Source organism: Panthera onca, chromosome X, assembly GCF_046562875.1.
Source record: "Panthera onca isolate mPanOnc1 chromosome X, mPanOnc1 haplotype 2, whole genome shotgun sequence".
Lineage (NCBI taxonomy): Eukaryota > Metazoa > Chordata > Mammalia > Carnivora > Felidae > Panthera > Panthera onca.
In genome coordinates, this window is record NC_138357.1 from 6,112,655 (window position 1) to 6,128,040 (window position 15,386).

Consider the following 15,386-nt stretch of genomic DNA (forward strand, 5'->3'; position numbering starts at 1 on the left):
GTCCCACCCTCTTTTGGGAGATAGATCTTTTAGAAGCCTTGGGTGAGGCCTGTTCCAACACTCACAGACGTGGAGGGAAACAAAGACAATTGGCTTTTCTTTCCTCCAGAGATTATTTTTTAATTTTTTTTTTGTTTTTAACGTTTGTTTATTTATTTATTTATTTATTTATTTTTTTTCAACGTTTATTTATTTTTGGGACAGAGAGAGACAGAGCATGAACGGGGGAGGGGCAGAGAGAGAGGGAGACACAGAATCGGAAACAGGCTCCAGGCTCCGAGCCATCAGCCCAGAGCCTGACGCGGGGCTCGAACTCACGGACCGCGAGATCGTGACCTGGATGAAGTCGGACGCCTACCCGACTGCGCCACCCAGGCGCCCCAAACGTTTGTTTATTTTTGACAGAGCTGGAGACAGAATGCGAGTAGGTTAGGGGCAGAGAGAGAGGGAGACACAGAATCCGAAGCAGGCTCCAGTCTCCAAGCTGTCAGCACAGAGGCTGACACGGGGCTTGAACTCACGAACTGTGAGATCATGACCTGAGCAGAAGTCGGACACTCAACCGACTGAGCCACCCAGGCGCCCCACCTCCAGAGATCATTAAGGGCTAAAGGTAAAGTCATTTTTGTGTTGTTAAATCTAGTTACTAAAGAGTATAACTTGTTTAAAAAATATAACTGTTTACATTTGAATTCTGCCAAATATTTGCGTGTGTACCTTTACACGTATATGCATTGCTCATCACTTTGCTTAACTTCCCTTAAGGAACTCTATCTGTATATTTTGAAATAAAAATACACGCACCCCCATGATTTACACTCGTATCCTCTGAATACCTAGGTCAGTGCTTCCCCCCACCCTGGTACTCTAACTACCATGAACAGAGATGGAAACTCAGGGCTAATGCTCTTGCCTCAATGGGCAGAGAGAGTTCTAGCCAGAGTGGGCAGGATATCACCTCATGGACGGACATCCCATAAAAAGCGCTGTCTGTCGATTAGATCTACCAGGCGAGGAAAAGACCCAGCTCTCCAAAAGCCAGTCAGACCGCTGGGGTCAGGCCCAGAGAGAGCAGCGGCAGTCAAGAACACAGACGGAGCCTGGCTGGTTCCCAGGTTGCATTCGCACATACTCGGATCAGTGTTCTCGAACCTGCTGCCCGTGCATGCGGTTCTTACAAATAATCCAGGCCCAAATGGAAGGTCTACATTTCTTCAGCTGGGGAAAAGAAGGCCAGATGAGGAAAACTAATAAAGTATTCCAGTAATTGAGGGATTCGGCTTGTAAGACTCCCATCTGTCTTACTGTAGTAGGTGGTGACTGCGTGTCCAGGACATTCGCCGGCCTCGGGAAGGGGCCTCTCCTGCAGCAGGGCCAGCTGAGGCGTTGTCTCCCACCAAACTTGGGCTACCCATAGTCTGTCTACATACACACAGAATGTTCTTAGTTGCCGGGAGGATTACCCTGCCTGATGGAAAATCCTAGAAGCTGGCTTGAAAATCACACTGTAGTAAAATATGGGAGTGACAGTACTGGCTAAGTGGATGACCGTTTGGAAGCTAACAATTAAAAATAATTACCATCGCTCTATCTGTCCCTTTGTTAAACCCATACCCTACCATAAAGAAGGGAACTTATTCCAGCCAAAGTCTGAAGGACAATGCTCGGTCTTTAGATCCAGCAGCCAAAAAGAGAGTGGCTCGTTCAGAAAATCGACTCTGTATCTTTTCAGTTTTACCCATGCTTCCCATAGAGAACCTTAGTCCTATTGAATTACACAGTATACCCCCGTGCTATGAAGTGCTGTTTTCTGGAAATGCAGCCTCTAACTATAAATCACAATTGACGAGTTTATTTCTGTTAGTTACAAACTATTGAAATATTGACTTTTATGGTCTGTATGGAAATCAGCGTATTTCACAGCAGGAGCCTAATACTCTTGCTTTAGGAGTAGGATCATTTTCCAGTGGGAAAAAATATTTTTTTAAATTTTTTCACGTTTGGAAACCTGTGTTGATTCCCTAAGTGCTTGCGTGTGCACATGCGTGCACGCCCATGCGTGTGTGTGTGAATTTTACTGACATTTTAATGGGAGAAAGGTAAGGTAGGAGGATAAGATCTATTGTTTACTAGAATGACAAGAGAAAGGGCAAGTCAAAATGCGATGAATGGAAAACACTGAAATGAACAATATCAAAAATGATTTTGATTTCTGTGTTTCCATCTAATTTAGTCTTTAATTCAGGGTTATAGTTGTTTCTCCCCTTTCTTATTTTTGGTCACTTCTTTAAATGAGAATTCTTGGTTGCTGAAATTGAACCTTGATTAGAAGGTGCAAATCAGGCCAGAAAACCAACTAAGAGCACTGGCGATGGGAGCTTTGCTACCAAACGGAACCAGGAACGTGGACGTGCCATTGACTTTCACAGAGCCTTGGTCTATGTGGGAGTAATTCCCAGTTGTTTTATGTAATTTTTTGTGATCTTCCAAAAGGTGAGCAATTCACTTCAAGTGTGCCATTAGACCACTTGAATGTCATAAATTATTTCATTTCAAAAATTTTCAAGAAGGTGACTATTACTCACATAGAAAAGTCGACTTTCATTTTCTATTATTAGGAATGAAAGAAGTTGTGAGAGAAATACTCCCTTGATACGTTCTTGGACAAATGGATATTACAAAATCTACAACAGTTAATCTGAGGAAATTGGTTTCTCCATACCCCTTCTTCAGTTAACATTAATAAGAAATGAAGACGGCACTGAGTGAATCGTTCTGAACTTCAACCCAGCGCCATGTAATCTCTTATTCCCTCTCTTCCAGGCTGCCCTTGTTTGCATTTAATGTACAGTCCCCAGAAGACCTGCAAACATGGTTGCCGAGACGTGTCCTTTCCCCTCCCCAGTCGGGGTGTCAGAATGTTGTGTCTAAGGATGCCTGCAGCTGAAGTTACACAAAGTTCAAACAACCAGTCAAGAATCATAGTTGATTTCATACTCCAGGTACCAGTCCAGCCTGTATTTACATCATTACAGAGTCTAATGGTGATCTCGTTCAGTTTTACTGTGACTCGCTTATTGTGGGCAATCTCATTCTCCTCCCTAACTGAACTCCGTATTATTAGGAGCCAAGGTTCCTATTGTCAAGGAGCAGGACAGAGAACAAGATTCGCCCAGCACCGAGGCACCGTTCCCTTGCCAGATGCCCCCGAAGAAGCCTGTTTTGGAAATCAAAGTACTTACGACTCGAGCGGTACTGACTTTGTAGAAGCTCTGCCGGTCGGGTCGCTCCACTCTGAAAAGAAAGGCACACACAATTACTAGCCGTGTTTCCCACTGTCAAACGATCAGTCTCAATGCAACTGGTCTTCACACGTGCAGCCCTTCCAGTTACATGTTTTCACGGCATCCCGTCACAAATAACACATGAATAAAATAAAGGAGCCGCCTGGATGCATCACAGTATGACTTTTTGCTATTGTTAATCCATATGTTATGATATTAAGTAGGAATGAGAAGAAAGTGGGGGAGGGGGAGAGGCCATGAACGTTTGGACTGAGAAGAATTCTTTTTGAAAACACCTACTTTGCAAGGTGAATCCTGGGGTCAGATGTTGGGATTCCTATAAGGAAGAACACACATAATACAAATATTAGTTACAATGATACAAAGGGAACAGGACGCGTATCTTTTATCGTCGAAGATAGGACTTGACTAATGCTTGCACAAAGAGAGCCACTGTTAACGATTCCAATAATCCGGCTTCTGTGCAGAGCTCTATTCGAAGGATAAACATTTGCTAGTCGAACCTGCTGCAACATGACCATAACTGCCATTTCATCAGAACTGTAAGTTAAGACCGCTGTCTATTTGGAAATGTGTACAACGTGGGAACAAATGACCCACATGTGTGAAATTCAAGTGTTTAATTTCTCACTTAGCTAGGCAATGATGTCTCTAAGGAAGTAAAGGGGCCCTGGTTCAAACTAACAAATGATCATGGTTTTTGGAGAAGCGTAAACAAGACCGTAATTAATAGATGTGCTCGGTTCCTCCTTTTTATAGTAACCACTCCAGTTTTCTACCTTCGCTGTGACACGTGTGCAATAGGTGGGTCTCATTTTCACAAGAGAAGGGTTCTTAAGACTTCATTACAAATTTGGTGAAGTATGGGAAGCGATGTGAAATATGTCAGTGGAGCACATTATTTAAAGGGATTTGAATTTGATTTGAAAGGCATCCCGCACACAATTCATTCACTGTTTTTTGAGAAACGCAGATGTAGACACAGTGGGCTTTCGGGGAGCACGGCACACCTGTGTGGCGCCTGACGAAAATGGCAGGCAGGGGCACCGCAATGACGTACAGGGCGCGCACGACACCGTGCGGATGGAAGGGAGAATCCTGACTGCGAGACAAGAGCCTCGAAAGGGAGACCGTGAATTCAAGTAAACGCAAGAGTCAGTTATGTCAACCACCGTTGTAAGTAATCCATTCGTGAAGCCGAATCTTGCCACCCTATAGAAGAAAAATAGAATCGCAGCATCACTTGTCTTTGAGAGAAGCAATCAAGAACAGTAACACTGTCCTTTCACGGAAAGCGAGTTCTGCTACCTATTTCGCATGATTCTGCTGCCCGGGAGACTTCCCTTCCAGCAAGATCGCCACTCCAGAAGACTACCATAAACTCCACAAGAGATGGAAAAGGCTTCTCAACTAAAGAGCTATCACAAGGCCCATGCAGATTGCTGCTCAAAGATTTCTCTACCCTCACTCGATAGAGAATTGACTTCTGACGAAAAACTCTAATAAGCTTGGCCATTTGATTCCACTCCTTAGCAAATCATAGATGGTGGGGAAGGGGAAAACAGTACCAGAGGCACAACAAAGTCAGAACTTAAAAAGCACAAGAGTCTATGGCCACTTAAGACGGAGGCAGGCATTCCTACCCATCTTAATAGCTCCCGAGGGCATAATTACGGTCCAGTACAGTATTACAGCATAGTTCAATCTCCAGCGCTCATCATGATGTCTAAGTTACAAAGAAAGACTAAAGCGTGTTCAGTATAATTTTTATAAGAAGTCAGAAAAATATTAATTACATCTCAGAAAGATTCGTATTACATGACTCCTATGGAAGGCCAGCCTTTAGTTATCCAAGAATTTCAATCATCCAAAATACCTCATCTCCCAGAATGAGTGGTTAACCATTTGTATGTCCTTAACTATACACCAATAATTCTACCTGTTATTTTTTAAAAGGGACTCCATCACAACTGTATGGGGCAAGTTTGGGCTCATGTACCCCTAGAAATCAAATGACAAGGTCGAAAGTCAAGTAGACCAAATACTTGATCAGAGAGTGAAACATACCGGTCCCAGAAATCTGGACTGAATTTTTAAACATCATCCAAGAATTCTGGACTTCAGACTGGAACCGTCAGTTGTTCAAAGCATCAGGGAAGTGACTCATGACATGAATTCGAGGGTTATGTTATTTACTGAATTTGACTCACTGGAGTTATGTATTCCTGATACCATTTTTAATGTTAAGCTGGGTAACCCTTTTTAAAAACAGAATTCCAAAAAAATGAAACACCTCTGGATATTACCCAAGTTACTGTACAAACACACCCAACCCTGATCGGAAATGGCTTGGTTGTGGGAAAAAATTTGCATTCTTCATGCAATAATTGTTGATGCACATAATCCAAAATTAAAAAAAAAATGTCTGACTTCAATCTGTGAATTTTGCTCATAGATATGTCATACAAGTAATTTTAGTAATAGACTTGATAACGATGCCAAGTTGTGTTCACAAACTTCTGTGAGGCTATTTAAAACAATTTTTTTACCGTTTATTCATTTTTGAGAGACAGAGACACAGTGTGAGTGGGGGAGGGGCAGAGAGAGAGAGGGAGACACCGAATCCGAAACAGGCTCCAGGCTCTGAGCTGTCAGCACAGAGCCCGAGGCGGGGCTCGAACCCACCGACCACAAGATCATGACCTGCTCAACGGACTGAGCCACCCCAGGCACCCCGAGGCTATTTTAAATAACAGCCTTGATCATCCTACAATGAGAGGCTCCCATAGGATCTAGATTCTAGAGCAGGGATTGGTCAACTTTTCCTGCGATGGGCCAGATACTAAATATTTTAAGCTTTGGGGGGCATGCAGTCTTCTGTCGTAACGATTCAACTCTGCCACAAATTTGTGTGGTTGGATTCCAAGACAGGTTGGTTTACAGACACTGAAATTTGAATTCATATCACCCGTGTTATTTGACATCATTCACGTAACTCCTAATACTCGTAACAATATTCACATTCTTTTTCTTTTGAAAATCCTAACCGTTTAAAAAACCTAAAAGCCCACAGGTTGTAGAGTGCCAGCCTCTGTCTGGAGTTTGATTACCTCCACGAAGCCTTGACTGAACTTCCCCTGAGGACACTATTAGCTCCCTCACTTCTGCTGAGCAAGGTATTCCCTTCCTTGTGAGTTTTTTCCATTCTGTCTGAAAAAACACGGCACTTTCAATTGGGGATGGATAAGTAAACTTCAGTAAGTTGGGAATTTTAAATGGTGTCTGCTTTTGTAAGTTTGCAGAATCACGGACTCTTTGACCCGAAAAATCCAGTGGGAGGATACAGCACGCACCCACACGTGTGCGCATGTGCACACACCTCCACTCAGATGGTACAGATGGGGAAACTGAAGTTCAGAAGAACTTGAATGGGACCACCTCACCAGCAACCGGCAGAGCCAGGATTAAAAGCAGCCACGTCTGCAGCTCCGAAGGCAAATAAGACAGAACCTGTACGGCTGTGCAAACTCTATCACGTGTGTACGAAATAGATGCTTTCTGGGAGGGTGCTGTCACCTAGTTCCGGTGCAAGCACTGAGGAAAGGGGGCTCACCCCAGTCACATGTTTTTACTGTATGTGTCCGCGTTTTGGAAGATGAAATTTAAACCGAGGCATCTGTAAATCTGTGTAATAAACACATCACCAGAACACCTGAATCTAAAGGCTGGTATACCTGATTGACTAGCTGGGTCATTCGGGGCACATTACGTTACTCTGTGCCTCAGTTTCCTCCCCTGTGTATTAGGGAGAGTCAAATTACCAATCTCTTTGGGTATGAAGGAATGAATCATTTACTAGATATTATCGGCTTAGAACATGGCAAGGCATGTCGCAGGCATTATGTCGTTGATGGCATTACCGTTATTTAAAATGTACTTTTCTTTCAGACCAACGTTTTGGCAGGAACCAAGTGAAACAAAAGAGTGGGTGTGTAGCCATCCCGGTCTCACCATTTTATCCCAGTCGCTTCTACCTTTATCATGGGGTCGATGGGAGCACAGATAATTGGCAGAAAATGCGAATTGCGCCTGATTCCAAATTGTGCACTTACTACAAAAGCCCGTTTAAACAACCGGTTCTATTGTATACACTGGTAAATGTCAAAATCGCAACTTGCGCAGATGATCTCTAAAATTGGAGAACGCAGCTGAAAACAATGCAATTGCTGTATCAGTGCGTTGGATTCAACGTCCGAAACGGCTCAGCCGATCCCTTGGCCAGGATGCTAGGGAGGCGGACGCCAGTCCAGGGCGGCCTAAGGAGGGACAGTGGGTTTACAGGAGGGGATGACACACACCCGACACGGACAGAGAGGGTTGCTGCTCACTTACTTCTGACCCCTTTCACAGGTGGGAGGGGATAACTGAACGCAGTTTAGGCCAATGTTATTGTTGAACTCATGGCCCTAAACACTGAAGGGTCTGACTGGGTTTCGGAGCCTACGCTCCTTGGCTGGCACTCGGGGTCTTTCACAGAGACGCACTTGCTGGCCGGGGGTTCATCTCTGTCCGCCTCCCATCACACGACTCTGAACCAGCCCCTCGAGACCATGCCAGCATGGATCGCACCGTGACCCCTCATCTCGCCGTGCCTCTGCCCGTCCTGTTCTTCCGCATGGAGTGTTCTTCTCTTGGGCCCTTCTCCGCCCCTCAAAGTGGTTCTCGGAACCTTTCATTCTCTATGAAGACATTTTCTACATTGTTTTGTCATTTAGCTCATAACATGTAGAGGGTTTTTCTTCACCCCTAACTTTAAGTCTGTTGTATGTCCTCAGAAAATGGTTTCTGAATAAATGGATGGATGGATGAACGGATGGTTAATTGGACGGAAGGAAGGACGGGAGAAAGACATTACTTTTTCTTTTAAAGTGTGCTATTAGAATAGCCACGGTTACTTAGGCATTTTAGAAACTGATGGCGAGAGAAAATTCTTACTGGGAGCAGGTGAGGGGAAAAAATGAAACATTTGACAATAGCACTGTAAAAGAAGTTCTGTCAATATGATGTGTTGGCGTGTAAAGATCTGTGTGCTTGTGCGCAAGGACTGGAAGGTGATATACAAAATTGAAAATCGATCCATTAGGGTGAAGAGTATAGGTTTTTTTGTTTTTGGTTTTGGGTTTTTTTGATTAAAAAGTCTTGGATGGGGGCACCTGGGTCGCTCAGTCGGTTGAGCATCCGACTTTGGCTCAGGTTATGATCTCACAGTTTGTGGGTTCGAGCCCCGCCTCGGGCTCTGTGCTGACAGCTCAGAGCCTGGAGCCTGCTTCGGGTTCTGTGTCTCCCTCTCTCTGCCCCTCATCCTCTCTCTCTCTCAAAAGTAAATAAACATTAAAAGATTTTTTTTAAAAGTCTTGGATGTTGCTGCTACATCATCTATGTGGACAGGGGCTGTGCTCTAGGTAGTACACCACACAAGCCAGTGTCTGGGGGTATATGCTCCTGGAGACTCTCGGTAAAAACAAGATTTCTATCAACATCCCAAGGGGCAAGAGGAAGTCTAGATTTTAGGGCACCAGAGCACCAAGGCCATTTTTATTTTTAAGGATCCAACTGGAAGACCGGTACAATTAAACTAAGATAAAGGAAAATGGAGGAAGGAAGAGAATTGACCTGTCCTGGGATGGAAAGTGTGTTCTTCTCAGAGTTTCCAGAAGTATGCATGGCAGTGAGAGGAGCAGGCCAGGAATGGGTCATCTCCTGGTGAGGAAAAACAAAGCAACTTTATTTTGGGGCATTGAGAAAATGAAACACCTTCTTGGCACTCAATATAGCAGGGCCCTTTATAAATACTTACTGACTTAGTTGGCCTAGTTGTTTTCAGGGGAACTGAAATTCATCCACTCCATTCCCCCTGCCCCATACCGGTGCTTGAAGCCTACCTGTGACACGCAGGGCCATCCAACACCCACTTGCACAGTGCCAGTGACAGGGAGCTCCCTAATGCTTGACGCTGCCTGTCCCACATGACACAGCTCGATCACACTATTCTTCCTGGTCGTGAGCCAAACGCCTGTCTCCCAGGGGCTTCTACCTACGGATGGTACTTTGCAACTGCACAGAACACGTCCCCTCTTCCTTCGCATGACAAGCCCTCAGCTGCTGGAAGACAGCAACCCTGTCCCCTGGTGTCGCCTCTTCTCTAGTCTGAGACATTTGCAGCCTGTTCGTTCATTCGTTGGGAACCTTCAACTTTTCTTCTAAGGCTTGAGTTCTGCATTCTGTCAACTATCTGAGGCGCTCCCAGGAAGGACTCCTGATTGCCTGGGGCTCTTCTCATTCCGGGTCTCCTGCAGCGGGTGTGATCTGGCAGCTCAGGGGGAGGGCAGCACTGTCACTACCTGCGTTCTGGACACAGATTGGGCACGCGCCGTTGCTTTTCCCAGGCAAAGAAGAGGCAGCCGAGGAGAATTCTTTCTCATTCCTCGAGAAGGTTCCTGTGAGATTGGCGGCACCGTTCCGCCCAGCCGTACCCACAGGGTGTCTGCGAGTCCAAGTCTCCAAAGTAGGAGGAGCTCCTCGGGCTCCCGCTCTCCGTTATCAGCAGGGGCACCTTCCCGATGCCTTCAAACACTCGGTTTGAAAAGAGTTGCTGTTCAAATCTTACCGGAGTCATAGGGCTCGTGGCCGACACACTGTACCCAAAGAGGAAGGATAATTAAATCACATGCTTCACATCCCAGCACCAGCGATGACAAAGTTTGTGAGACGGGAGGGCACCCTCGTGTGTTGTATTCATCAGACATTTTGGTATATAAACATCCGACATAAAAATCAGTGCCATAATGGAAAGAAAGGAGAGCTTTGGGGAGGAGCGGAGAGGATCAAAGTTTATGAAAGGCCTTTTTTAATGAGTCAGTTACATAATACTTTCCCCCAATCTTTATGGGTAACATAATTAGTCATTTCAAAGGTAATATTAATAAGAACTCTCAGGTAGCACTAAAACATGTTTTTTTTTCCTTCTATAATTACCCAGTTCAAAAAGAGTCTTTGATGTATGAAGAACGGTAATGCAAGGAGATACTTCACAGGTTCATTCACAGTGCAGCGCTGAAGCCGAATTTGTAAGTATGATTCAGACAAGGGCTGACACAGATTGGGTTCTACCTTGCACTATTTAACAGGAGGTGCTAAGGACATTAAAGATGCATACAAGATTTAGAGGGGATGCTTAACCTACTTAAGAGAGAGACTATTTTCAAGTGGTTTTGAGTTGTGCATTTGTATGCAATTGATCACGTTCGTGACAAATGCTGTTTATGCATTCATCAAAACTGGTCCAAAGTAACTCTGTGTGACAACAGTTTAAAGTCGAGTTCTAGTTACTGAATGATTTCTTTTAAATTTTAGATGTTTTTTTTTTTTTTTTTTCCTGATTAAGGCTGGTCTTCTCCAAAATTAGTTCCATTTACAAGATACAGGTCCTAATTTGGCCCGAGCTAACGAAGGGGCAGTAAGCCCTAGCCTGGGATAAGAAGTGTTGTCTCTTATCGGCAACTGGGGAGTATGCCTCAATCAATGAGAGGCTTAGTTATTTCCCTTTCCACCACTGGCTTTAGAGGTGTGCCTCTGGGCTTATTAAAAGGTGTTTCATACGCCTGGAAGGATGAACTCCCTCCTCAGGGATGTACCTTCTCCCCCAGATCATCTGAATTTACTCGATGGTGGAATCGGATGATATCGAATTACCCCCAGAGTGCACCATCGAGTAAAACTGATTCTCTGTATTTGAAACGCGAGATTTCATGAAACGGCAGGCCTATTGCATATTACCACCGATGCATTTGATTAAGGTAGGGAGGATGCAGTTGAAAGGAATATAATTTCCTGAAAAGATATCTTCAGCAAGGAACGTTGGAGCAAGCTCTTTCACTTCTCAAAATGAGCTAGACCCGAAAGGTGTGGAGAGCTCACAGCAGATTTTCCACTGTCATCCTTTTCATTCACACTCGAAGGATATTAATCTATTTTTATGTTCTTGCTATTCCCAAGATAAGAACACCCGTGCACCCTTATCCAATTGTCCTAAGCCTACCTATTCATCAGGCTCCAGTGCTGACCGCCCAGGCTTAACACCAAGCGTCACTCCTCCACTAACAACAAAAATCTCACACGCACACACAGACACGCATGCACGTGAGGCTGCTCTGTAACGCCTTCGATCCTCCCCAAGAAAGAAATGAAGCAGGGACTCATCTTCCCATTGGGCAGTGGTAAGTGAATGCTGGGGACTCCAAAGCACACATCCTTTCCACTACACCACATAGGTTGACTGTTATTGTAAAGTCGACTAACATGGTTAAGTTAATGGAGAAAGGACTAAGTAAGCAATGACGTTTTTATCTTTTAGTATTGGACAAAGAATAGGTTTCACAGGCAACAGAGCATGCTATGTAATTTCTAACAATGGGGCAGATGCTTAAATTAATGTGATCTGAAGACTTCACAGTCAAACCCAGCAGAATCAGAAAAGGCCCAATTTTCCACCAATGATTATTTCTCCACCATATTATCCGTACGATGGCTCACGGCTAAGACGCTAATGGATCCAAAACAACTTGTGGGTAGAATCACTTTGCTGGACTTAGACACACAAGCTGGGTGTGCCACTGGCTGAGGAGCAGAAGATGGTCTGGATTCCAGACTCTCCTAATTTCAAATGCATCCCATACTCATCTAACACGGAGCTGTCTGACTGGCTGTTATTTGTAATAATAGGATGTTGTCCCAAGCCTTGTCTTATTCAACTTCGTATCTCCAGTGCCTGGTATGTGGTACCTGGTTAATATGAGATGCTGTTATTAGCATCTACAGTTTCTATGCATGGATTAATAATAAGAATCATAACCGAATTGATAAGAAGAATAATAACCATACCAAGATTCGCCAAGCGCTTACCGTGCACCAGATGCTTATTTCCCACACTCGGTCTTTTGGCACTACAAACTAAAGAGGCAGGGGTCACTATCATACTCCTTTGGAGACACAAAGAGGTGACGTGACTTGTCCAAGGCCACACAATTAGTAAATGGCGGGGTCTGCTTGGTGAATTCCCCGCATTTTGCTCTAACTTGTACTGCGTAGTCATTATGCATTAGTCACTGGGATCTAGAAAGGATACAAAGTCAAGAACCTTCCTCAGAAGGGCTCATGCTGCTGGATGTGCTAACCACCTCGCGAGCCGTGTGCACACACGTACGTGTGTGTGCGCTCCTGAGTGCGTATATTTAGGTTAAAAAGCATAACATGAATATTCAGGTCCTTACCTCGAAGAGTTAACTGAAGAGATGATTCGTTTTTCAGATAACCATCTTAATGAATAAAAGGTGGGATCTCACATATTTCATTGTTGTTGTTGCTAGAATCAGAAAGATCCCCAAAAGACCCCCGGACGAAGAGTAAGGAGAGTTTAACTCATGTCTGAGTTTGGCCAAAAGCTACCCGAGTGAGCCCGGTCAAGTTGCTTGCCCGCTCCGGGCCACGGGAGAAAGGGAGCTAATGCGCGTGCAAGGTTCCGGGAAGCACACGGTGTCAAAGGCAAGGTTCGTGGCAACCTGGCCCGCGAGCAGAGCTAGAGCATTGCCAGCATGAGCCCAGCAGATGGGTAGCTCAGGCTCCGTCCGCGGCTCCAGATGAGAGGGGCTCTGTCCACCTTCCCCCTTCCCCTTGCTGAAATGCTAAGAACAGAAGTGTAGCTTGGGAAGTACCAGTAAGTGGGAACAGCTGAATGCTTTTAAATTACAAGGACGACCGAATAGACGAAGCCACGAAATCAGGCCGGAGTTGATTTTCACAGAGGCCTGGACTGAAACGACCTTGGACTCCAACTTCCACTGGGGGAGGGGATACTTTTCCTTCTGTTTTTCGTTCCAGGAAGTGTAATAGGATAGTAAATATATACACTGCGCAGTCTGCCATGCCTCCGGGGCCTCGGGATGCAGGAACATCGGCACCCCCTTTTCTCCAAAACGAACGTAAACTTGAGACTCGTGAGCTCAGCCCATGTGCCCCGACCAGGTGAATGAGGTATGTTCACTGGAGAGTCAAATCTGCTTCTTTAGCCAAAGCGCCCCCCTTCCTCCTGAGCAAAACCACGTGTGTGTGTGGGGGGGGGTGGGGGGGGATAAGGGGATGTTAATAATTTACCAGAAAACCTAATTTGCTTGAATGAATGATTTAGAACCTTTGTATCCATGAGCCCCAGCAGCTCTCTGAAGAGGCAGAAATGGGGGCTGAGGTGGAGTTAGGCATCAGGGTGGCCAGGCAATAAGGGTCAAGGGCCCTTGGTGTCCCTGGCAGGGCCTGTCCAGGGAACTGGGCCTCGGGAGAACAGCAGCCAAACCGTTCCTCAGTCCTCAATCCGCTGTCACTTGCTAACTGGCTGAGGGAAGCCAGGCAGGGAGAGTATCTGCACAGACACCTGTAGCAGCAGTGGGGCTGTTCGGTAGGAAATGGACCACAGGGCTGAGGTGGGCCGTGGAGTGGGCCCCCGGAGGGAGCCCAGCACTCAGCCGGGAGAGGAGTCTGCACACGCTGCCACTCCCAGTGTGGCCTCCCAGCAGGCAGCCCCTGCAGAGACGTGCACCTGCTCCTCCTGGCCGGCTCTCCTTCCCGGCAGGCCCTGGGAGGACAAGGACTGGAGGCTGGAGCCCTTTGGCCAGGGTCGTAAAAGTACCCATGCGAGGAAGGAGGGTGCAGGGGAAGAGCTACTGGTCTCTCTCTGTCTCTCTCTCTGTCTCTCTCTCTGTCTCACTCTCCCTCCCCTCTGGGCCCTCCCAGGACAGACACTGTGTTTCCCAGACTGTTTTCTCCTAAAGATGCTCCTACAAAATATCCCGCTTACTTCGGGTTCAAGGGTGTATTTAACCCTGACCAGGCCACAATCTAGCACATCGATAGCACCTGGGAAATGAGGACCTAGTTGGAAGACTGGATTGCCACAGTACATCTTGGCCCCACTGAGGCATTTACCAAACCTCACACAGAACTCCTACAGCTAAGGATGGAGATGTGCAAGGCGCATTAACATGCCCTAAGCTGAATAAACTTACACAAATTGTTGAGTAAATAAGGTCAACCTAGAAGGCAGCCTCCAGAGGCATTTCCTAAGGCTCTGCCATTTGTGGTCCTTCCTTGTTTACCAGTTTTAATGATAATAATGCCTTACTTGTTATTGGGCCTTCTGATTGACAGAGATACTCAGAAGCACTATCTCATTTAATCAACAACTTAAGAACATACAACATGTGTGCTTATCAAAACTGTAGGTGACACTAAACTGTGAATATCAAAATTCAGAAACACGTTGCAAACCTGGCCTGAAGCCAATAAGATGAATTTTAACACAGGTAAATGAAAACTGCAATTATGTTCTGCAAACCAAGTGTAAAATTGCAGAATGAGAAAGCCCACCTGACTTAGCTGTGATTCATGGGATGAAAATGCAAGGATTTTAGTTGACCCAAAGCAAACTTGAGGGGATTCAGCAGCCAAAAGAACCAATGCCAACACAGGTGATATCAAGGTAAGTATGCTGCCTCCAGTGCAGAAGACGATCATTGATTGCACACAATAGTACGCTGTATGGGACAGGCCACATCTGAAACACACCGCCATCCTGGATGGCTCATTTCAGCAGGGGCCTGGGAATACTGCGCTCTCTTAACAGGGATGGCTGCTAGAACTGTAAGAGCTTGGAAAGCATTACAGGTCTAAATGCACTTTAAGAGAGAACATCTAGGGGGCGCCTGGGTGGCTCAGTTGGTTAAGCATCCAACTTCAGCTCAGGTCATGATCTTACACTCCTGAGTTCGAGCCCCGAGTTGGGCTCTGTGCTGACAGCTCAGACCCTGGAGCCTGCTTCGGATTCTGTGACTCCTTCTCTCTCTGTCCCTTTGCCTCTCACGCTCTGTCTCTCTCTCAAAAATAAACAAACATTAAAAAAAACATTTTTAAAGAGAACATTTAGTCTACAGAAGAGGGAAGGTCTGAGAAGTGCATTCAAATATGAGAGAGCCT

At 45.5% G+C, this 15,386-nt stretch overlaps 1 protein-coding gene across 8 annotated transcripts in view; it reads right to left on the minus strand.

The window, feature by feature from the left end:
• The window catches only part of AFF2 (ALF transcription elongation factor 2), a 458,181-nt gene that overhangs the window by 139,642 nt on the left and 303,153 nt on the right, over positions 1–15,386 (minus strand). For 2 of the 8 annotated variants that reach the window (XM_081792745.1, XM_081792744.1), the window contains exons 5-7: positions 8,979–9,065; positions 3,585–3,621; positions 3,261–3,294 (exon numbers count right to left, since the gene is read on the minus strand). In XM_081792745.1, coding sequence (XP_081648871.1) covers positions 3,261–3,294; positions 3,585–3,621; positions 8,979–9,065 — 158 coding nt within the window. Of the gene's footprint in view, positions 1–3,242; positions 3,295–3,584; positions 3,622–8,978; positions 9,066–15,386 lie in introns of all 8 variants that reach the window. The other 6 variants (XM_081792743.1, XM_081792742.1, XM_081792749.1 and 3 more) reach the window with 3 other exon arrangements.